The 21,543-nt window shown below is 38.9% G+C and overlaps 2 protein-coding genes across 2 annotated transcripts in view; one reads left to right on the top strand and one right to left on the bottom strand.

The window, feature by feature from the left end:
* Window positions 1-12,662, top strand: part of RTF2 (replication termination factor 2) — a 55,867-nt gene extending 43,205 nt beyond the window's left edge. The window contains exons 6-9 of the mRNA XM_044985388.1: window positions 4,477-4,590; window positions 8,998-9,052; window positions 9,133-9,225; window positions 11,842-12,662. Coding sequence (XP_044841323.1) covers window positions 4,477-4,590; window positions 8,998-9,052; window positions 9,133-9,225; window positions 11,842-12,029 — 450 coding nt within the window. The 3' untranslated portion in view covers window positions 12,030-12,662. The remainder of the gene's footprint in view (window positions 1-4,476; window positions 4,591-8,997; window positions 9,053-9,132; window positions 9,226-11,841) is intronic.
* LOC123348076 (beta-1,3-galactosyl-O-glycosyl-glycoprotein beta-1,6-N-acetylglucosaminyltransferase 7-like) overlaps window positions 1-19,493 on the bottom strand; it is a 43,120-nt gene extending 23,627 nt beyond the window's left edge. Inside the window, exon 1 of the mRNA XM_044985386.1 lies at window positions 19,331-19,493. The gene's annotated coding sequence lies outside the window, so the exon portion shown is untranslated. The remainder of the gene's footprint in view (window positions 1-19,330) is intronic.
* Window positions 19,494-21,543: the final 2,050 nt, after the last annotated feature.

The following is a 21,543-nucleotide window of genomic DNA, read 5'->3' as shown; positions in this document are numbered from 1 at the left end:
CTTGTTACCTCCAAGTTATACCTTCTCCCCTCTATCAAGAAGGGAACCTGTTCACATCAATCAGAAAAGGACCCTCTAGGGAGTCTGACACATCCCATGCCATGCACCAATGCAAGATTGACAGTGGACTAGTCCATTGTCAATTTGGCCAGTACTCCAGTCATATTGGCCTTATGGGGGGGCCACCTTCCCATATGTCCATCTCAGATTTCAAGGAAGAGGACAAAGTCTCTGGCATCAGCAGGTTCACTGGCCCTACCAAGCCCCTCACACCTGAGCTAGAGGAAACTCCTTGTTTTAGGGCACAGGTGGTTCTGGAGACACTTCATTTGCCCTCCCCACCAAAGGCATTTTCATCTTCTCCTGAGGAGACAGTTAGATCAGTCCGAACACTGGCTCAAAATGATTTTAAGGCCTTCCAGGACTTGCTTATGAGGATAACTGAAACCTTGGACATCGAGCCAATGGTAATCCAAGAGAACATGCATAAGCTGTTTGACATCCTCAGCACCATCAATAATTGCCCTTCCAGTCAATCAGGACATAATAGACCCAGCAAAGGGGTTGTAGCACACTCCAGTCTTCTTTTCCCACCCCTTCAAAGTTAGTAGAAAAGCACTACCAAGTACCACCTAAAGATTTTGAACAATTTTACATACATCCAGGATCTTTATTAGTATTTATGGTTCAGGAAAAGACAGCTCATCTGACAGGACTCTGGAAGACAAGAACCCTGCAAAATTGGACCACACTGACACACATGTGAGAACCAGTTACTGACCCTACAGTAATTGTGATTCTTTGAAATGTTGTAGTCAGAGTAGATCCCATGACTCATCCTCTGTCCCTGCTTTTCATGGTTCTCAGCAGTCACAGGCTTCTGATTGTGAGGGAAATGAGGAAGGGTCATGGTTGCTCAGCCATTTATGTCCTTGCATAGGAGCACAAGGTGACCACAGGGTGCGTGCATGGCCCCGACACACTGTTACTCAGAAAAGATACCAAACTTGCGCAAAGGTACTTCAACATTTCAAAGATCCACTGTTATTGTAGGGTAAGTAACTGTTCTTTCTATGAATTAAGTTGAAAAATGCTTGGAAGAAAACTTTGTACCTCCTGGAGATTAATTAGTAAATGTACATACAGGGCATTTGGGTTGTAAAGCAATGTATAAGTGCTTAGTATTACATGTATTGGATAGAGTAGATCAGGAGTGCCATAGTTGAGAGGCAAGAGGAGGAAAATAGAAATTATATCAACTCTAATGCCTTGTACAAGTCCCACTGAGTGTTACTACCTTCATTATCCTCTTTTATCCACACCACAGCCTTTCAGAAAATTGCAGTTTGATAGCTGTGCCATGTGGAAAGCAAATTGCCCATCAGATGTACTATCTCTCTGGAATAAACCCCTGAAAAGGTGACATCTTTATACTTCTTTCTTATCAATAAACGGAAGTGTTGCTTTCAAGTACAGTTCCACTTTAAAATATTACCCCGTTGAGAGAGAGAAATTTCAGAGCAAAATTGGCATAGTTTGAAATATTAGTTAAATACATTCACAGGCAACAAGTCAGCAGAAAAATGCCTGTGTGCTTTTGTTCTTTATGCTAGTTGAATTTGTAGGAAAAAAAGAGGCTGGTTTCCTCTTTAATAGATTATGCAAGGAAATTAGAATCTGGACCTGTTAGAAAAAGTCTACAACTGGGACAGAAAATGTACAATGGTACCTCCATTTAAAAAAAAATCCAGGTAGGATTACTATTGGGAAGAGAGAAATAGTGGTGTAACTATGCAATTTCTGTACTTTTTTGCATGGAATAGGGTTTTGTACAAATTCAGAATGTTCTAGTACAATTGGAATATTTTTAGAATTTGCTATGCAGATGGATACAAATACATTAATTTCTTGTAAATGTAGTTATCTTAAGTGCATGGTTCACCATTAAGATCATCAATATTTATTATCCCTTTTAAGGGATGTACTGTCTACAACAGACCAAAACCAAAATACTGAAATTTTTCCTTCAACTGACTATGAATATAAATAGTTTTAAGTGGGTAGCTAAATAGACGTATTAGAACAAAGGTTTCAACAAAAGAATGTTGTTTAAACCTGTCCTAAAAACCATGGTGGCTATAGTTTAATAGCTACTTTTTATGGTCTCTTGTATTTAGAAAATACTTCCGATCATCTACTTCGAAAGAGATTTTCTCTTTTGATTTAGCAGTTGAAAAAAGAGGGGAAAAGTAAGATAAGAATTACCCATATTGTTGTAATGGAACAAAGGAATATTGCCAACTTTGTTTTCTAGTCTAGTTTCTGTTATGGGAAAAGCAATTTATTGTGATTATAGTAAATGATGGAAATTTAGAGGTGATAAAACATTCATTAAAATAATCTCATTGTCCTATTAAGATAAGTTACTAGTTAGTACTATAGCATCACATTCCTTCCACTATTGCTCTCTTGCTGTTGTTTCTTCCATTGGTATCCTTTGTGTTGAAGACTTTATTAATCCAGATGAAGAACTGATTTCTATGTAAATTGCATTTACACACCAAGTGATGAAAACACTCTTTGAACAGCAAGGTCAGAATCCAGAGGCAAATGACTTTTTGGAGGGAGCTGTGAGAGGGAGCCCCAACCTTTCATGGTAGTAACTGTGACACCAGTGCTAACTGTGTCACAGTAAAGTGATATGCATCAACCCCAATAGTGCTTACCGCTGGTTTGGGTCTACTTAGTATATATTATCTGCACACATGCAATTGCCAGTTCTGCTGCTTGCAATTTCTTTCCCCTTCATTTTAGGTTTGCTGGAGGGGCAAGAAAATTAACCCCTGTTGTAGTAGATGATTAGTTCTCAAACTATGCATCAGGCACCTTAAAAAAGAAAATTTAATTTCCTTAAACTTTCCAAAGTATATTAATGCTGATGATAAAAAATGAAAAGAATTTTTGGTAATTACATGTAATCCTAGACACATCCTTAACCGTACTTGAAATAAGAGAGTCCATCTAATCAATTAATCATTTACATTTCTTGGAAATTGGAGAGTGGACTCCCACCACAACTCTTTTTTTCATTAGAGCACTGCCTTTTAACTTGGGAAATGTCTGGTCTCCCTTCTTGTGCCAAAAGCTAATTGAGTAATCTGTTTATGCTACAGCAAAGTTTTAACCTATCAAAACACTGAAACAAAATTCACTTCAAGATGTGGGGTGTGTGTGTATTCTTAATTTGATACAGTAGTGAGCTGCCCTCCAAGTGATCTGTATAATGTCAGCCAGTTGCATAGTTTTGGCTTGATGCTGATTGGAGATAGGTTTATAGGTTTAAATTAAGCTAAAGCAATACATGGCACTCTTAAACCAATTTAAGTGTGCCCAGACAAGGGGGCTGCACTGATTTAAACTAACTTTCTGAACTGATTTGACACAAAATGCTCACTTTTATTTTTAGCTTTTTCTCTCACAATGTGATTACTTACAAGAAGATCTCAAGGACCTTTTGTATGGTAAAAACCCTAAAACCCATGTTCACTCTTTTAAAGGTCTGTTAAAGGTGACCTGTAAAGTGCTTTAAAAACAAAAAAAAGTTTAAGCTCTGTTTTCTTCTTTGAGGTATGAAGGGGGCTTGACATTTTGGTTTCTCTCTGGCCCATTAGAAATTCAGTTATTGTCTAGTTGTTGGTTTTTGTGGAAAACATTACGAATCTCTGGAGACTAGTAGGATTCTGACACAGGTACCTAGAGAATATTGGAGCAATTGACAGAAGAGGGATTTTTGGTTGCACTGTTCAAAACTATTCTTGTTTAACTCAAACACCTGACAAATGGAGGGTGTCTGAAAAATTCACCATTGCTTAAGGGGAAAACATTATTAAAAAATCTTTTCAGCCCTCATTTATACCTCAGAAAAAAGCAAAATTAGTGTACAACCCTTTGCATGTCATCTTGATATGCATACATACTACTGGTCTAGATTAAGTTGGGTTTATATATGTGCAAATGTTTAACTTTCAGTATTGAACAAATATCAAGCATGAGGACTAATGGACATGCCTCCACTTTCCTAGTTGACAAGTATGAGGCAACCTGCACAGCTACCTCCGCAAAAATGGAGTCGCACTGGGCTCCCATGCAGATACTTTACCTGAGGTGCTAACTGTAGTTTCATTCCTTAGTCACCCTCGTGAGTTGAAGCACTTCTGTGCAAGACCATAGTATAATTCCATTTCTGCTGCAGCTTCGGATCAGTGTCTAAAAGTAGAGAAATGTACACAGAGAAAAATGGGGAGAGAAAATGAAAATGGAAAAGGCAGAAGGAAGGTAGGATAAGGATGTGGCAGTTCTTTGAGGAGTGTTTAAAAAAAACTGCTGGATGGATCTTTGTTTAAAAAGTACATAAACGTCTGTTTCAGATTTTGAAAAGTTATGTTTTGCTTCCTTTTTCTCTCTTTTCTTTTAAAGTGTGGTGTTCCCTTTCAAGAAGACGACGTGATTATACTTAATGGTAATAAAGAAGATGTGGAAGTGCTGAAGAAAAGAATGGAGGAGAGAAGGCTTAAGAGTAAAGTGGGAAAGGTAATGATTTTACAGAGACTTAAATGCTAGGAAATTGAGTGTGTGTAGTGAGATCTTTTCTGAATAGATCTCATAGGTGAAAGTTCAGCTTGTATAAACAGAGATTCTTCATTGGTTCTCAGAATGAACCACATTCATTCTAAGCTATCCAGAATTTATTTCTTGCTGATAAGTCTCTTTATTTCATGTTGGACCCACTGACCTGAATGCTTCAGTTTTATCCAGAACAATTTTTTTTAAAGTATTAGTTGTTTCTCTACAGCATTCTCCTGCAGCAATACAATGCATTTTAGGTCAAAAATGTTTTCATAGAATATCAGGGATGGAAGGGACCTCAGGAGGTCATCTAGTCCAACCCCCTGCTCAAAACAGGACCAACCCCTAGACAGATTTTTACCCCAGTTCACTAAATGGCCACCTCAGAGATTGAACTCACAACCCCGGGTTTAGCAGGCCAATGCTCAAACCACTGATCGATCCCATTTTGATTTTTTGTATACTCTTCTGAAGTGTAGGGGATTTATTCAGTAATCTCCACTGTCTGTTCCAGACCAAGTCCCAGAAAGATATTGTTATGCTTATAAGACCAACCAACATCAGTTCAAGTGTATGGCGGCCACTTTGGCATACCATAATGTAAATGTCAATACAAATAATAATAAAGACAATTGGAAAATAATGCAATAGAAATAAATATATTGAAACATACTTTGCAGCTATTCAACATAAAGACTACTCCTAATTGATAGTCATTGTGCATAAAAAAGTACATGTCTCCCTCATCGGACACTGCTACTGGAAGAAAAATATTTCTCCTAGTCATCTGTATACGTGGATAGTGTGTGCACCACTTTATAGTTCATTATTCTAGTCTGTTTTTAAAAGGATATCTAACGTTGTTCAGAGTGGTGCGCCTCTAATAGACATTTATAGCCATGCCCGTCTCAAGCTCTGGTATCATCAGATCTCACCAGCTAAGTATTATCAGTCTTGGCCAATATTTGGACCTAGTATTCTGGCAATTGGAGGTGAAGTTGGTGGCACTGTTTTTCTAAATTGGTACGGAACCAATCCATTTTCATAGTGCCTAGGGGCGCCATGCTGATGGAGATACTATCCTTTGAATTAGATATAAAACCAAGGTCCTAATGTCTTGCCATTGGACTTTGTGGCACTTTTCACAAGCATTGAGTTGTTACCCATGTCTGCTGATACAGTTTTGGTAATTCTGCCTACTAAATGTTCCCCTCCAGTTTCCGTTGAATATTGTGGTGGTCACTTCCTGCAGTAAATTGTGTAATGTTACTGCTTATGAATTTGAAAAGCTAGCCAATAAATGTCCAGAATGCTTTGGGAGTCCTTCAGGATTATGAAAGGAACAGTGTTGAGAATGAATAGTTATTCACATGTGGTTAAGGGTCTAAAGTCACCAGGACTTAGTTTAGGGTGCTCTGCTTCCTTCCAAATATCCCTGTTTATTGTGGGTGTTTTTTTCGACCATAGTTTTAGTTTAAACTCTTGTATTATTCATAATAGCTCCACCTTTTCTCTCTACTCACCTCAGTAATTTATAATCTAGCAAATTAATCCGAGAGAAATTAACAAATCCATTGGTTTCTATATCAGATTAGCTACTACTTGAGTAGTTGCTCTGAAGCAAGGAAGTGACTAAATTTGGATTCAATATGTACACAAATTCAGGACTTTTCAGGAGAGTCATGTGTGGTCCGTAGAGTCCAAGAATGAATCCAAATGAAAAGGTCCCGTCAAAAGTCAAAATCCTTCTATAACCTTAACTACAGAACTGGTAGGATCCTCAATAATATGAACTGCTTTATGCTTGCTCCTCCTTGCACCTGTACCTCTGTCCTACCCTCAGTCCTAAACACTATCTCACCAACCTGCATATGTGCTAAGAATACCACCCTGCTTCCAGCTGACTCCTCCTCACCGTGTAAATTAGTAAAATATGGGTTACTAAAATGGTAATAGGTTTTAATAAGAAATAATAAACTATTTATAAAGAGACTACCGTGAGTTTAAGAAATTAATATAAAACATATTGATACATTTGAGAATCCTTTAGAACAGTTGTTTAAAACAGGTGATTGCCTATAAGATCTATACAAGTTTCATTCTACAATATGTTTTATATTAATTTCTTAAACTCACGGTAGTCTCTTTATAAATAGTTTATTATTTCTTATTAAAACCTATTACCATTTTAGTAACCCATATTTTACTAATTTCTAGTTGTTGCTACCTACTCAAGCCATACGAAAGAAGAACACTTAATTTACTGGCACTAGTTTTTACATTTAACTTATTCTCACTCAGTCTGAATAATAACGTCTGTTACAATCTAATTTTGGTCTTTGGTTGCTGTTCTTTTCTCCTGTGGGTAGAGTGCATCTTGTTCTTATCCTTGTCAAACTGAATTAAAGTAGCATTTTATACAAGAAGTATTTAATATAAATAATGTGTGCTGTATTGCAGCTTCTCCTTGGTTCAATGGGGAGCCTCCTTAGTGTTTGGAATTGTTGGGTAGCAACCATCAGAATATGGAAATTTGAATGAACAAAACTCTTATTTAGGTCTACATTTCAAGAACAGTGCTTCCTCATCTAGCTTCCGAAATGAGAAGTTTTCTGGTAATTTGAGTTCTTGAAATGGAGATGTGGAAGGGAGAAGCCTGTTTTATGCCAAGTTTTTTGTAGATATTCTGCATTGTTCAAGCCAAAAAAACCCCAACAAAACCACAAATCCATGTTCTTTCAATAGTATCAGTAAATATCATTAGGGCTGCATCTTCTGTTCAACACCTCTACTTGGTTATCTGGTGTCAGTAACAACTTTGGACTCCTGATTCACTGGAGAGCAGCCAAGTGTGACAGGCTTGTTAGTTCGGCTGCTAAAGGAATACTCAATGCTAAAACCTACCCTGAAAATGCAGTTTTGTTGTAATCGGTTAACTCTGATACATACATTCTGTCTGCTTATTGGATGAAGAACAAAAATGTGAAAGCCTCAACTGCTGTCAGGTGATCCATTGTCAGATTTAGTGTGCAGAGCTTCTCCATGAACGAGGACATGTTTCCTATACATCATCCCTTCTCTCTGCCTGTTCTGTGTTTGAAGCAGACAGGTTATTGAAATATACAAAAATCCTGCTTTCTGAAGCACTCAGATAGCATTCTTGTACACTTCAGTGTCTTACCTGTCCATAACATAAAGATGGAGGCATAGTGAAAAGAAAGTGCTATTTACCTCCACATACCTGCAAACAAAATCACAGTAATTTATTTCTGGCTTTCTAAGAGTGGTCTTTTAGCACCACCTGCTGGACAAGACTAAGAGCAGCATTTGCTATGTCCGTTTTCCCCCTAATATTAAATCATACTTGCATCTGAAGAAGTGGGTATTCACCCACGAAAGCTCATGCTGCAAAACATCTGTTAGTCTATAAGGTGCCACAGGATTCTTTGCTGCTTTTACAGATCCAGACTAACACGGCTATCCCTCTGGTACTTTAAATCATACTTGTGACTGTATGTGGGCTCATAGATTCAGCAACATATTTTAAATGTTTACCTTCATTGGGATAGTCATTTTTTTGCAATGTTTGTAAATTTCTTCACTTTGTCAGCAAATCTTTAAACATCAAATATTCTCATTGTTTTTTTCTGATACTTTCATACAGTTTTTTAAATGTATTTTTACATATTCTAACACAGGCAGATTTTTTTATTTGAGCACATACAAGAGTGGGCTTTGAAAATCTTGCCAAGAGATGATATTGAAGTGATTTTTTTTCAGCCTTCTGAGAAATTAATTTTAACTGTTATACTAAGCTTTGTTTTTCAAGTGAGTATCCATATAAGAAGGAATGCCTTGATAAAACTGTAGAAAATATAAGCAGCTAAACCCAGTAAGAAGGTTAACTGAGAAAAATAAAGATTGAATTATATTATTTGTTTATGCTGAAATTTCTTTTGTTAAAAAATGCCATTATTCATTACAATTGTGCCCAGCTGTAGTATCTTACCAAATGGTTTCAGTGCTCGTCAGTAAGATTACTGAATAGCTGGTCATTTTACTAATTATTTTATTAGTCTTTGTATTTTTAAAAAAAAGATGAAACCAAATAAGGAAAAAAACCTGCTTTTAGGCAGCTTAGTTTCAGCCTGTGTGTTTTTCTTTGAGATGCTGCCAAGCTAATCAGCTATTATTTTCTATACTAAAATAGTAAGAAAAGCATAAAGTAATTGTATGGAAAGAAACAAGTTCATTGTATAAAACACACAAGCATAGCAAAGGTACTTATTTCTGTCACACACACACACTTGGTTAGATATCGCATATGGAGATTCTAAATGTAACCTCAGTTTTCTGCTTATATTGTTTCAGAAATCAAAGAAATGTAAGGCCGCAGAATCGGTCTCTCAACAAGACACCACTGAAGGTAACGTCACGGCTATAGTTTACATTTTCCTTCTGAGTAATTTAACAAGCTTATGCTTTAGCTTTTTTTTCCTTCTGTAGATTCTCCAGGACCATCAGAAGTAAAGACTGCAAAAGATGACATGAACACTAATTCTGGAGAAAGGAAACAGATTGTCTTCACAAAGAGTGCAGGTTGGTGTGTATGTTTCAGTTTAACTGGGAAAATTTTCATAAACTGTTTTCCTGTGCTCATATATTTATAGAGATTCTTTGTTAGCTATTTGGGGCCAATTTTTCGACCAGGCTTTTACCCTGCCTCCCTCTGTGTGTGCTCAAAATGGCTCATACATACCCATGCAACCACGTGTTGCAAAGATGCTTGAAAATTCTAATGTAAGCATGTGCAGAGTGTTAGAGAATTTGTCCTTATAAAGCCCAGTAAGAGGTAACAGTCTAACATTTGTGCACACATGGAGGTGTTAAAACTTTCCAAATGCACAAGTGTGTGTGCAGAGTACATTCCAATGTTTGCATGCGCACCCAGAAGCCTGGGTCTGACAATTGGGTCCTTAATATAATTCATATTTTCTTTCTACATGTCTGTTTTACCGATTGTATCATAATCAGTTCCACTTTGTGGTGTTAATACTATTATTTAGGAGTTGAAGAAGATTGAGAGGAAATAGTAAACAAACCATAAAAACGTCAGCTATGCTAGAAGTAGTGTTTAAAAAAAAAAAACAACGAAAAAAAACCTTCCCAAAATAAATGACCCCATGAGGGATTTGTTCAATGCATCATAGAAGAGGATTTAGTGTAAAATAAGATGGGATCACCTTATGGTTTTCATTACCAATTCCAGTTTTTATAGGATTTAACTTGGTAAAAATAAATATTCTTGCCCATCTAAGTAAGCAACGTTAGTAGTGGTGGTGGGAGTTTCTAACATTTGCAGAAAATTTGTTGTCATTTCCCATTAAATCTGAAGAAGTAGTCTCTTTTGACATTCCTTTCAACCGAGACTTACCAGCTTTGGATCTTTTAATAACTTGATTGCTGTCCTGCTACATGTCAGTGAGAACACTGGAGAGTAACTTCAGGACATAGCTAATGTATTCAGCAGCAGTCATGCAGTTAAGATTACACTTGGCTACCCATTAATCCGAGAGTATCAGTATGATTTTAGGTAATATATATGACAAAATTGAATGTCTCACATTGATTTTTTTTATCCAGAGCTATAAAAATGAGCACGGTGTAAAGGTCATTCAGAGTTTAGAAATGAGATTCAAAATCACGCAAGTTTAGAAAATGTTGTCTTCTCTTACTGTAAGAAAAAGTCTTGTAATGTTTGATGAATCCAGAGAGAGTTCAATGATGAGCAATAGTGCTTCTGTGTAGTATGCAGAGTATTTTCATTATAAGTGTCTGGACCCCTGCCTCTCCCCAAAGAACTACTGAGTTCTTCAGTTTACAAATGTTGATTCTTAAATTGATATTTTATCCTAAATTATTATTATTGCTAGTAGACCTCTAATAACATACTAACTCTAATCACGCTTGAAATAATCAGAGCAAAGGAATAATTGCTTGACCCTTTTGAAATGACAGGTCATTAATTTATGTATCTGCATAAATAGGTTACATTAATGAACTGAAAAAAAAATCCAATGAGGGGGAAAGAAACCTAGGTAGGTTAGGAGCAGGGTGGAAATTAATTTGCTGAATGCTGGGCCCTAAAATTTCCATGGATTTACAGGACCCATTTTGATTCTTTCATATATCTTGGTGGGTATCTTTGAGTTCTTGTTCCCTAAGGTGAGGATAAACCTCTTCATGGAGTTATTTTTCAGGGAAGAGATGGATACTCCAAATCCACCTTTTGTTAATCCTCTCCAGTCAATTAAGAGGGCATTTTCCAAAATGAGATGGCTAAGGTCCATGTTTATTTAGGATTGTATGTGCAATTCCAATGATTGCATGCACAAATCAGGTAAATGTACATGCAGATATGCTCCAAACTAGCAATACACATGCAACTGTGCCTAATTTACACATAACGGCAGTAATTATGTGCAGTTTCTGCCAGACTTTTGTGTACACATTTTTTCCTTGTGGTCTAAAGCTTCTGCTTTTTTAAAATCTTGCTGTACCTCCATCCTTGGAAAAGACTGAGCATTTCTGCCAGTGTTTGCAGAGAGGAGCTTCCATATTAGCAGTAAATCCAACACACAAAAGGAGATGACATCAGAAACAAAGGGATGGGTATTTTTCTGGCTTGAATGAAAAATGATTAAAAGACACGTAGGCCAGTATTATTGCTTATCAATGACTTCATCAATGATAAAGGGAGTAGATAGATTCCCAAGTGATAAACATGTAATGAGTGTAGCTTTTGTCATTTGATAACTAACCTTAAAACAATAGCTGAAGAAAAATATCCTCCTACACTTACTTGCTAAGTCCAGAGGTCAGAGCTCTGTTTTTTCATACAGCAGTAGATGATGACAATACTGTGTTAAGCAGTGCAGAAGGGTAAGGGAGGGTGTACATGCACACACAGTAGAGGGAGATGGGCTTTCCAGTATGTAGATTTAGCTGCCAATTTTGTGTGTGTGGAAAGAGGTACAAATTACATAAACTAGAAACTACCTCATACATTAATGAAAGATATTTGTAGCTGTCAGATTTCTGAACCAAGCCATCAATAAACTTATCTTCCAGAGGTGCAAAAATGATTTTTTAAAATAACTTTGGGGTTTTTTAGATTTGCAAATTAGAGAAGTTGTATTTTTGTTTCTTCTCTAGAAGCTAATGGAAGCTCTTCTGCATCAGGAAAAATCAGTAAAGCTTCAGCTGGCACCACCAAGAGATCTATTGTTGACAGTGAGGAGAAATCAGAGGCATACAAGTCTATTTTTACGTCACACAGCTCAGCAAAACGCTCGAAGGAAGAGTCTTCCAACTGGATTACTCACACAGCGTACTATTTCTGAAACAATTGTGTGCATGATTGTAACGGTCATTGCTGCTTTTCTTCCCAGAGACTTTTTCTGTGTAACTCTGATACAGGGTGTTAATCGTAATCTGATGTTATCTGGTATTATCCAGTTTGCAAGTTGTTTATAAACTTGTGAATAACTAGTGTACCTAGGTTGTTTGCAGCTACTGTTCAATAAGAAATAGATGGCCAAAATCCATGTCTGGTAATGTGACTTATTGTAAAAGATTATTTACAAAAAGTATAATTCTTTAGGGTCAGATTCTGCCATCCTTAGTTACACTGAGTAGTATTTTACTCTTGATTGCAGTTTGTTAGGATGGCAGAATCTGCTTACTAATAGATATATCCTTCTATGCTTTTAGATGCAGAATGATTACCTACACAATTTAGCTGCAGTTGTAATTGAACTTCTCTTTGTGTTAGTTAAGACTGAATTTAATTTCTGTAACTTTCTGACACTGCTTGCTAACAATAAAACCCTCCACAATATTTCCTTTCTTACTCTAGTCAAAACCAGTACACGTCTCTCTTAAAGGTGCTGGAGATCGCTTTGAATTAATGCTTGTCAGGATGGAGTCATTTGGAAAGCTCGGTGTGATCTCAGAAATAAAAGTAAAAACTTTTACAGTAGTCTCCTGTTCCATTTCAAAGGGGAAGGTCAGTGGGGAAAATGTTTTGCTATTTACTGCTAAATTATTTTTAAAGAAGGTCCCAAAATCGTTGTGTTTGTTCCTCCAAAAAGTGTTCTAGCTTTTTTTCTTCTTACATTAGAAATACCAAGTTTGGGCTTCCATCTTTTTGTTGGAGAACTGTGTAGGAGAATGGCATCACACTATGCTGAAACTTGAGCTGGAGCTTGCTTTCTCTTAATTGAAGTAGCAGAGGCTAGTTTTTGTACACCATTAAGCAGCAATTTGCCTTTAATTAAAACAAATCGATGGATGCAAATCTTTTTAGCTCAACTGAAAAATCTGAACACACTTATTACTGTAACTTTGGTTGTTTGAGAATTTGGAGAAGCATTTAGTTCATCTGGTTAAAGCTGTTTTATGAGCCTAGCACATTAAAATGAATATCAATGTCTTTAAATACACATTAAAAGATTGGTGATTCTGACTCAAGGGTTTGAGTGGAAGAGAGAAGAATTCTACAGAGGACTCAGAGAAATCAAGATCAAACTCAGTTTTTTTTTTTTTAAATATGACTTGCGTCTGTGCAAAGAAAACTGCCTTTAGCTAGTCTGCTTTGTTTTTAATATAAAGTCCAGATTTATGGAAAACTGAGTGTCCCTTTTACATGTTTTAATGATTTCTGTGCCAAGTAGCAGTTTTGATTTAAGGGGGAAGTTTACAGATACTGTACAGTGCAAGGTATGGAAATATTTGCTTCTAAAATCTATTTTACTTAACGTTATTTCCCAGCTACTTTTTAGAAACTGCAAGCCTTTCACCACACTATGGCTACTAATTTCACCCTTTTTTTAATTTTTACTCTAGATAGGCTAGACTATGGAAGTCCAATCTATACCTTTCAATGAATCCTTCAGTTTCTTCTTAGAATCACTTTGCAAGCGTATGGAAGAGAGTTTTGATTATTACATGATGAATCTGACCTCATTTATATAAAAAGCTGTGGACTAAATTTCAGAGACATCCCAAAAGAAGTGCTCACAGTATCTCTGAGTGCAAATGTTTGCCCAGCAAAATAGTGTCATTACATGAGCGAATGCTCACCCAGATGTGTGCATTCTTTTATGTGGATAAACAGATGCACCCGCAAACTTTGGGGGTGGATTAATAAAGACCATTTTAAATTTGGGCCCTTTGTTTCTTCAAATGCAGTGTTAATCTTTCTTTGCACTTTTTTGCCTTGCAGATTAGTGAAATGTGCTGCTTCCAAAACATCTGTAATCCATGTTTCTTGATTCCTATCCTAAAGCTTCTAATAGGAACTGAACATGGTAGACATCCAATTCAAGTCCAAGTCAGAATTGCCTGCGTAGAACTGAGTGATGCTATGTGCATGTACAGCAAGGCACAGTGACTTGCTCTTATTTTGATCAAGTCTGTCCCTGTAACTGAAATAAGCGGTTGCTTTTGTCATACGACCAAAAAGGTTCCTGGTAGCCTACATAACATATGTCAGTGCTTGAATAGAATAACTTTTAGGTGTTAGTCATCTTTCATTGTCATATGCTTTCCTCTGGGCCCTTTTTTAACCTTATTTGAAATTTAGCGATCCTTTTTAAATATTAACTTTCCACTTTCAATTATTCTGTGATCTAACAATGTTCAATAATACCTACTTAAAGTGATCAAAATAAAAGCTGGAAGCTACTTTTAGGTTTTTTGTTTTTTTTTAAATGTTATAGCCTTTGTTCAAACTAACCAAGCTAAAATTACAGTAATTAGTAGGCTTTTAAAGCTACTGCACAATGATGTTACATTGTTACTTTTCTGTGTGACAACAATTAATTAGCCTTGTAATTTATTTTGAAGTGTCTTCCTTTATGATCAGCAATAATTAATTGGAAGTTTAGATGATTTGTTTATACTTGTCTACGTGGTCATTCTGATTCATGTGTGTAGAATGCAATGGATATTATTTTGTAATTATTTTGAGACATAATTAAGCATTATTTCCATGGGAGTTTGTCATGAAACATACATGATAAGCATTTCAGTTGTCCAAATATGTTAACTCATAGGATACATACAATTAATATTCCAATCAAGTCAGTTTGAGGCTTAGCTGAGTTTCAAGGAAGTACTTATCCAGATTTTACATTTATATGTGTGTCTAGCAATTAGCTTTGTTCTTCCCATTCTGTATTTTTCTCTCTTCATGCTTTTCATTTATTATGCAAGCACAAACATTGAGTTCAGCGTGGTACAATTCAGAAATTGACAATCCTTTTATCTGCAATCTAATCCTGCTTTGACAACAAATGAATAGCAGTGTGTTCAAGCACACCTTTTTACAATGTGTGTTAGTCCTATGGGATAATGCTTATTTTATTTCGGTAATTTCTTTGCCAAACCATGTGATAATGTAACTATAAATATTTAGCATGGGAATTGAGGGGTAGTACCCTGCAAATCCGTGGGTATCTGCTTTATATCTGCAGATGTGGAGATCCGTGGACCATTTCCGGGAATAGCAGCATGGATGCGGATACAAATTTGGCACAGTAAGAGCCAAGCGGTCAGCTGTGAGGAACCGCGGCACAAATCCCCCACCTGCCCTGGGCGGGGAGCCTGGGAAGCAGGGACACTGGGCAGGGAGCTGCTTGGACCCCCAGCCCAGGGCAGGTGGAGGGTCTGCCACAGCTCCCCAGAGCTGCCCGCCTGGCTCTTACTGTGGCCGGGCTGCAGCTCTGGGCTGCAATTCCGAGCTGCTCCCCTCAGGCCAGAGCTGGGTTGGAGAGAGCCGCACTGGCAGCTGTGGGGAGCCTGGGTCCCTCCACCTGCCCTGGGGGGAAGGAACGCTGGGGGCGGGGTGGGGGCTGCTCGAGTCCCCTGCCCAGGGCAGGTGGAGGGTCCACACAGCTGCCAGCGCAGCTCTCCTCGACCTGGCTCCAGCCTGGGGCAGGGCAGTTTGGAGCCGCAGCCCAGCCATGGTAACAGCCACGTGGGAAGCTGTGGGGAGCCACAGCAGAGCCTCCACCTCCCCTGGGCGGGGGGCCTGAGTAACCCCCAGGCAGCTCCACCAGTCTCCCCCAGGCCAGGCCAGGCCAGGCCAGAGTGGAGCCCGGCCGGAGAGCTGTGGGGAGGTGCTGTGGACCCTCCACCTGCTGGCGGTGCGGTGGGGAGGGTGCTGAGAGCAGCCCTGACCTTGTCCTCCCCTCTTGCCCGGCTCCTCGCCCTGCTGAGGGCAAGTGGAGGGTCCACAACTCCGCACGGGCTCCCCACAGGGCTCTCCCTGACCAGACTGGCGGGGGGGATGCCTGCCCCCCAGGGTAGAGCCCTGCAAAGCCATGGGTAGCCACAGATAATTTTTGCGGATAGTGGCTCAGATGCAGATACACATTTGTGTGTCCGCACAGGGCTCTGTTGATGGGAGTTTTGCCATTGACTTCATTGGAGCTGGGGTTTTACCTCAAGTATATTATGGAGGCATTGGAAGCAACTCCATAGCTACAATTATGTTGAGTTTTTCACTTGCAGGGGGATTAAAATCCCCCTTTCACAGTTCAATAACACTGCATTCAATCTACAAATTTAGCACCGTTCCAGTTTCTATTCAGAGAATAATTTATTTCACAATGATAATGGATGAAAATACTTTGAGAAACTGAAATTCATCCTTTTTCAAAATCTCACCTGGCAGTCCCACTTTGGCTCCTTATAACTATACAACGACCATCACCTCATACTCTTCTACATCAGCATCAATTCTTTCAGATAGGCTTCTCTGAAAATTTAGGCTTTCCAGGTGAATAAGCTTTCCCCTCCACTTACTACATTTTGTTTTTCCTCCAAGACAAGTGGATCAGTCAGAATCCACCAGCTACATCCAGTATCAGACACTTTCTCCATGGTCCTCTGCTCATTTTTTCCTCCCTAGTGCTGCTTTTCCACGGAGATCCTCAGCCGGCTCCCCACTCAGGGGAGGCTGGCTAGGCCCACAGAATGGGATATGCTGGTTTTAGAATCATGCTTGGTCTGCACTGTTTCCAAGCCAATCTGCATTTGTTGGACTAGCTGGGGAGTCTGTCTCATCTGACCTAACTTTCTCTTCACCTTCCAGCCCAGGTCCTGGACCTAGCATGGGTTGGGAAAGGAGCGGGAGTCCTGGATGGATTGAGAGCCTGGTTCATCAGGTTGTGATTCTCAGTTTGTTGCTCCTGAATGGTTCACCAAAAAGAGAAGCTGCCTCTTTAGTGGAGTTTGTCAGGGAATTTGCTTGTAAATCTCCTTCTCTCCCCATTGCTGATAGGGGCAGGTTTCTGACTCCCTCTGTGACCTTGGCCAAGTCACTTAACCTGTCTGTACCTAGTTTCCGCATTTGGAAAATATACATAAAATTTACCTACCTTGCAAAGATGTAAGACATCATTGTAATCTTTGAAAGAGCAATATATTTATGCAAAGTGTAGTCATATTATTGCATTGAAAAAGGCAGTTGTAATAAATTACATCCACTCCAGGCAACACAAGGATTGCTTTTCCCTAAATTAAACATTAAAGACTGGCCTAATTGGCTATGGGAACAAGCAGCTGCTTTAGATTAAGCTTAAAATGGAATGGCTGCTAGTTTAGCAGCTTAAACTTCCCTAATGACTGTCAAGAATGGCAGGAATCCCCACAGAGCTAGTTTTAATTAAAAAAACAACCCACAACCAATTAGATATCCTTTAATATCCATTTTGCACTTTATATCTAGTGATAAACTCTTTGCACCATGTGAGCTTCCAAAATGCAGGCTACAACTCTCCTACCAAGCTAAAGAAATGCACAACAGCTTCTTGCTCAAGTATTCAGACTAAGCAAACTGGTCACACAGATTTAAAAAAATAATCTTCAGTATTTGGTCTCAACCTGGCCATACTCATGTGTTTCTATAAAGCATGCTGAATGCTACAGTCTAAATGGTTCCCCCTCCTAGTGTGGTGTCAAGTTAACAACCTGAGAGTTTTTTAAAGTGTGGTTCAGTGTTTAAACGTATTTAACTCATGTGAAGGTTAACGTGCATTGTTCAGACTGACAAAAGTGCTGAAATTACACAAAAGTGTTTGTAATCATTAGATGACGGTTTTGATTGGCAAAGGGGGATGGGAATGGTTGGGCGTTTCAGTGCTTCTGAAAGGGGCTGATTAATAGCACTGACAAGCCAGGCACAATGCATGCTTGTGTGGTTCAAGCGAACCCCATACAGCTCTGCCAGGGCTTGAGTCCTAGTTTCCATCTCGCCTGCTCTTCAGCTGCGCGATCTCTCATGAGCAGAAGCTGCCAGTCATGGTCTGTGTAATGTGGCCTTTATGGGGACAAGTTATTTGTATTACGTGCATTTCTAATATGTCCTACAAAAACCTGAGCCATCAACATACTGCATTGCCTAGTCCAGCTTTGATACATAGAATAGTCTCTCTTTTTTCATGGTTTTCATTGAGTATATAAGATGTAGCCTTAAATGTTAGTTCCCCTTTATTAGCAAATCTGTAACTATTAGAAATGGGCATGAAATCTAATGGGGTGGAGGAGGAAAATAGGTTGTCCCACATCTGTCTGAGATATTTTTATACCTTCCTTTGAACCTTCTGTTGCCAGAGACAGGATACTGGATTGGATGGACCTTGGGTCTGATCCAATGTGGCATTTCCTATGTTCCTACACGGTAACACCATCTTTCTCCCCTTTCTCAATATTTGAACTAGTTCTCCTGATTAATGGTGTGAAAGACAGTTCTGCTTGCCTTTGAATTAGGACCAGCAGTCTGCACTGCTGAGCTAGATGGACCTGTTTAACCAGTCATTTACTTCCCCTCTCCTTTGGGCATAACCCTACTTATGCCCTGTCTGGTCTGTACAGGTGGCCACTGGTCCACAGGAAGAGGAATTCCTTACCTGTTACTTGCTTTCTGTGACCCAGTTCCACCAGTGCTTCCTTAGGTTCTCTTGTTACTTGCTTGTTCAAACTTTAAAGTTCATGCATGACATACATTCGTTTCATTGGAAGCACTAATTGGACAAAAATACATGGAGTGGGGTGATGGGACTGAAGCATGGGAAAGTGGTTTTGAGCTGATTGTTGATCTACGTGATTTGCATATGGGAATGGGAAGAACTGAACCCATCTAATATTCAGAGGAGATTTAGCAGGTAGGATATTCTCATCTGGGGCAAATCCATTCCTGGTTTAGATCTACTGCCATCAGTGGAGTTACACCAAGGATGATTTTGACCTGTTACCTCTGCATAAAACAAATGTCTAGGGGAGAGACTATTTAAAAGGCAGCTCAGTGAGATGAGAGATTTTTAAGCTGAAATAGGAGTAATGGGTTAAAATTGAGCCAAGGAAAAACTACTTACACTGAAGTCCATTACTCTGTAAAATAATTCCCTGGGGGAAGTGATGGAAGCCCTAATAATTTGAATCATTTATAACTCAAATGGCCAAAGTAGCAAAGGACACACTGAAAGGAATGACATTGCAGAGACAAATTAGGGGGGAGGATTTTCTCTCTAGTTACAATGAGATGATCTAAAATCAGCCAGTTTTAGCCTTCCAGCTGTTTTGGGAAAGTTTAGGGGAAATAGTTTCAGTATGAAGCACTTACTATTCATGTACGTACCTGAGAGCTGAATAAAACCCTTAATGGACACCTGCCTTTCACCTCCGCAGTGTTACAGAAATCCTCCAAAAGCAAGTAAGACATCTAGACATGCCTTACTATTATATTTGGGCTTAATGATCCCCAAAGTGAGCTGTGCTTTGACCCAAAGGGGGAGGATTTAGGCTTACACACAGTTTACTTGTGAACTATCCTCTGCAGTGTGTGTGAAGCTGTATTGGGTCCTGTCAGGAATGTGGACTTGCAGCTGTGCCTGCTCAGGCTCCAGGCAGCCTATGAGCACAGCAGGGCCACCTGTTTCACTGATGAAGTCAGCAAGCCTGATTTTAACCCCAACAGCAACAACTGATCTCTGGCTACTCAATGTACATGCCCACAGCTGTGATCTTTTCTCTGCCTCCCTCGCTCCTGCCTTGTTCCCAGCCTTGCTCCTGTCCTGCCCACTCCACTCCAGCCCTGCTTGTTTCCTTATTCCGGCTCTGACTCCTGGTCCCCAACTCCAAGCTCTGACCTTTGGCTTGTTCCCTGAGCGGCATCTCCAGCTTCGACCACTAAGCCTAACCACCCCTGTTCCAACCACCCCTCACATCTTGGTTCATGACAAGTGCAACCTGTTCTTAGTTTGCAAGCTGTTTGGGGCAAGAACCCTGTCTGTGCTTGTAACACTTGCTACCATAATGGGGCTGGTTAGGAGTTCTGGGTGCTATAATAATGTATTTCAAACCCTTGCTGAAATTAAATAATGTGTATCAGCCTCTCTTGGGTGTAGATATTCAGTAGGTCACATGATTTTTACACAGCTTTCAGCAAAAATATTGCAGAGAACATGAGCTGCAGTTGATAACATTATCCATTTGGTGGCACCAAAAGTACAGCCCAAAGAAGCACAGTTCTGGCACAGGTTTGTAGAGGAAAGCCTGTAATTATTATTAACATGCAGTGAAAAAAGAAAGCATCTGAAAACCGAGGAAACTCTCCATAATGCTGGAACAGAGCATTGCATTAAGGTATATATTTATGAATGAATACAAATGTGCACAACAGAATGAGTTCTGCTTACTCTCAAGGCTGTGACAGCAGATTAATAAGGATCTACTGCATTAGCTCCCTGTCTCTTTTCATATCCCACCACATCTTGGTATAGCCCAAGCTACTCTCTCAGCTGTTCCCCTTAGTGTTCTCCCTCCTGTGTCCACTTCAGAGATTACCCCCTAGCCCCGGTACTCTCTTCCTGACAATGTCCACAATGCCTCTTGCTTGTCATGTAAGTTCTCTCACACTCACCTCTTCAGGCTTGCCTAAGTATAGACTATAGCTAAAAACATGATCAGGAAAGCTTTTGCTTTGTGTCACCACCAAGAAGAATGCACTCGCCTCCCATGTGATGGTGTAATTAATATTTATGTATTATGGTATTGCCTAGAAGTCCTGAAATACCAGCAGAACTCTGTTGTGCTAGGTAGGCCTTGTACAAAAGAGGAAGATATAATCCCTGCATTGTAGAGTTTACAGTTTAATTTTACTAACTCAACTTCTCTCTACTACCCTTTCTCCTCTCTGTTATCTTTTTGTGTTGTCCTTGTCTTTACCTATATTGTAAACTCTTATAGGCAGGGACTCAATATTAATTGTTCTGTGAAACAGAATAAAAATGATCTGCAATTAACTTCCACATTTTAAAAAGATATGTGCAGGTTAAGATACTCTCAATCATCTACACCCCCTGCCCTCCGAATCTTGGCTCCTTGGGAAATCTGTACAATGAAAATCCCTCACCAAAAATTTGATTTGGGATTATTTGAAATGTGTATTATATTTTTAAAATATTAAATGTGATAACATTTTATAAAAGTCTAAACAAGATTAATCAAAATGATAAAGTTAAACAAAATGTTTAGACCTTTTCCCTGTTGAAAATTTTGTTGTGAATTGAAACAAAGTCCCACAAAACATTTAGATTTTGACAAAATTGCATTTTCTGTTGGAAAACTATTGTTAAAAATGTTGCAACCAGATCGACTTTCAATTTTTACTACTTTAGGTTTGGTTAAGGTCATGTCTAGTAGTTTCAGTCCAAAATCTAGATGTGGGATTTTAAAAAAAACTCTTAGAAATCTTTCATAAAATTAGTATTTGCAAATTGAAAAACATGCTGAATATGTTTTTCTATTTTAAATATAAGTATCTTGCAGCATTGGCAGCCCAAACATTAG

This window comes from Mauremys mutica, chromosome 13 (genome assembly GCF_020497125.1).
Source record: "Mauremys mutica isolate MM-2020 ecotype Southern chromosome 13, ASM2049712v1, whole genome shotgun sequence".
In the NCBI taxonomy this organism is placed as follows: Eukaryota; Metazoa; Chordata; order Testudines; family Geoemydidae; genus Mauremys; species Mauremys mutica.
This window is presented reverse-complemented; position numbering and strand designations above follow the sequence as displayed.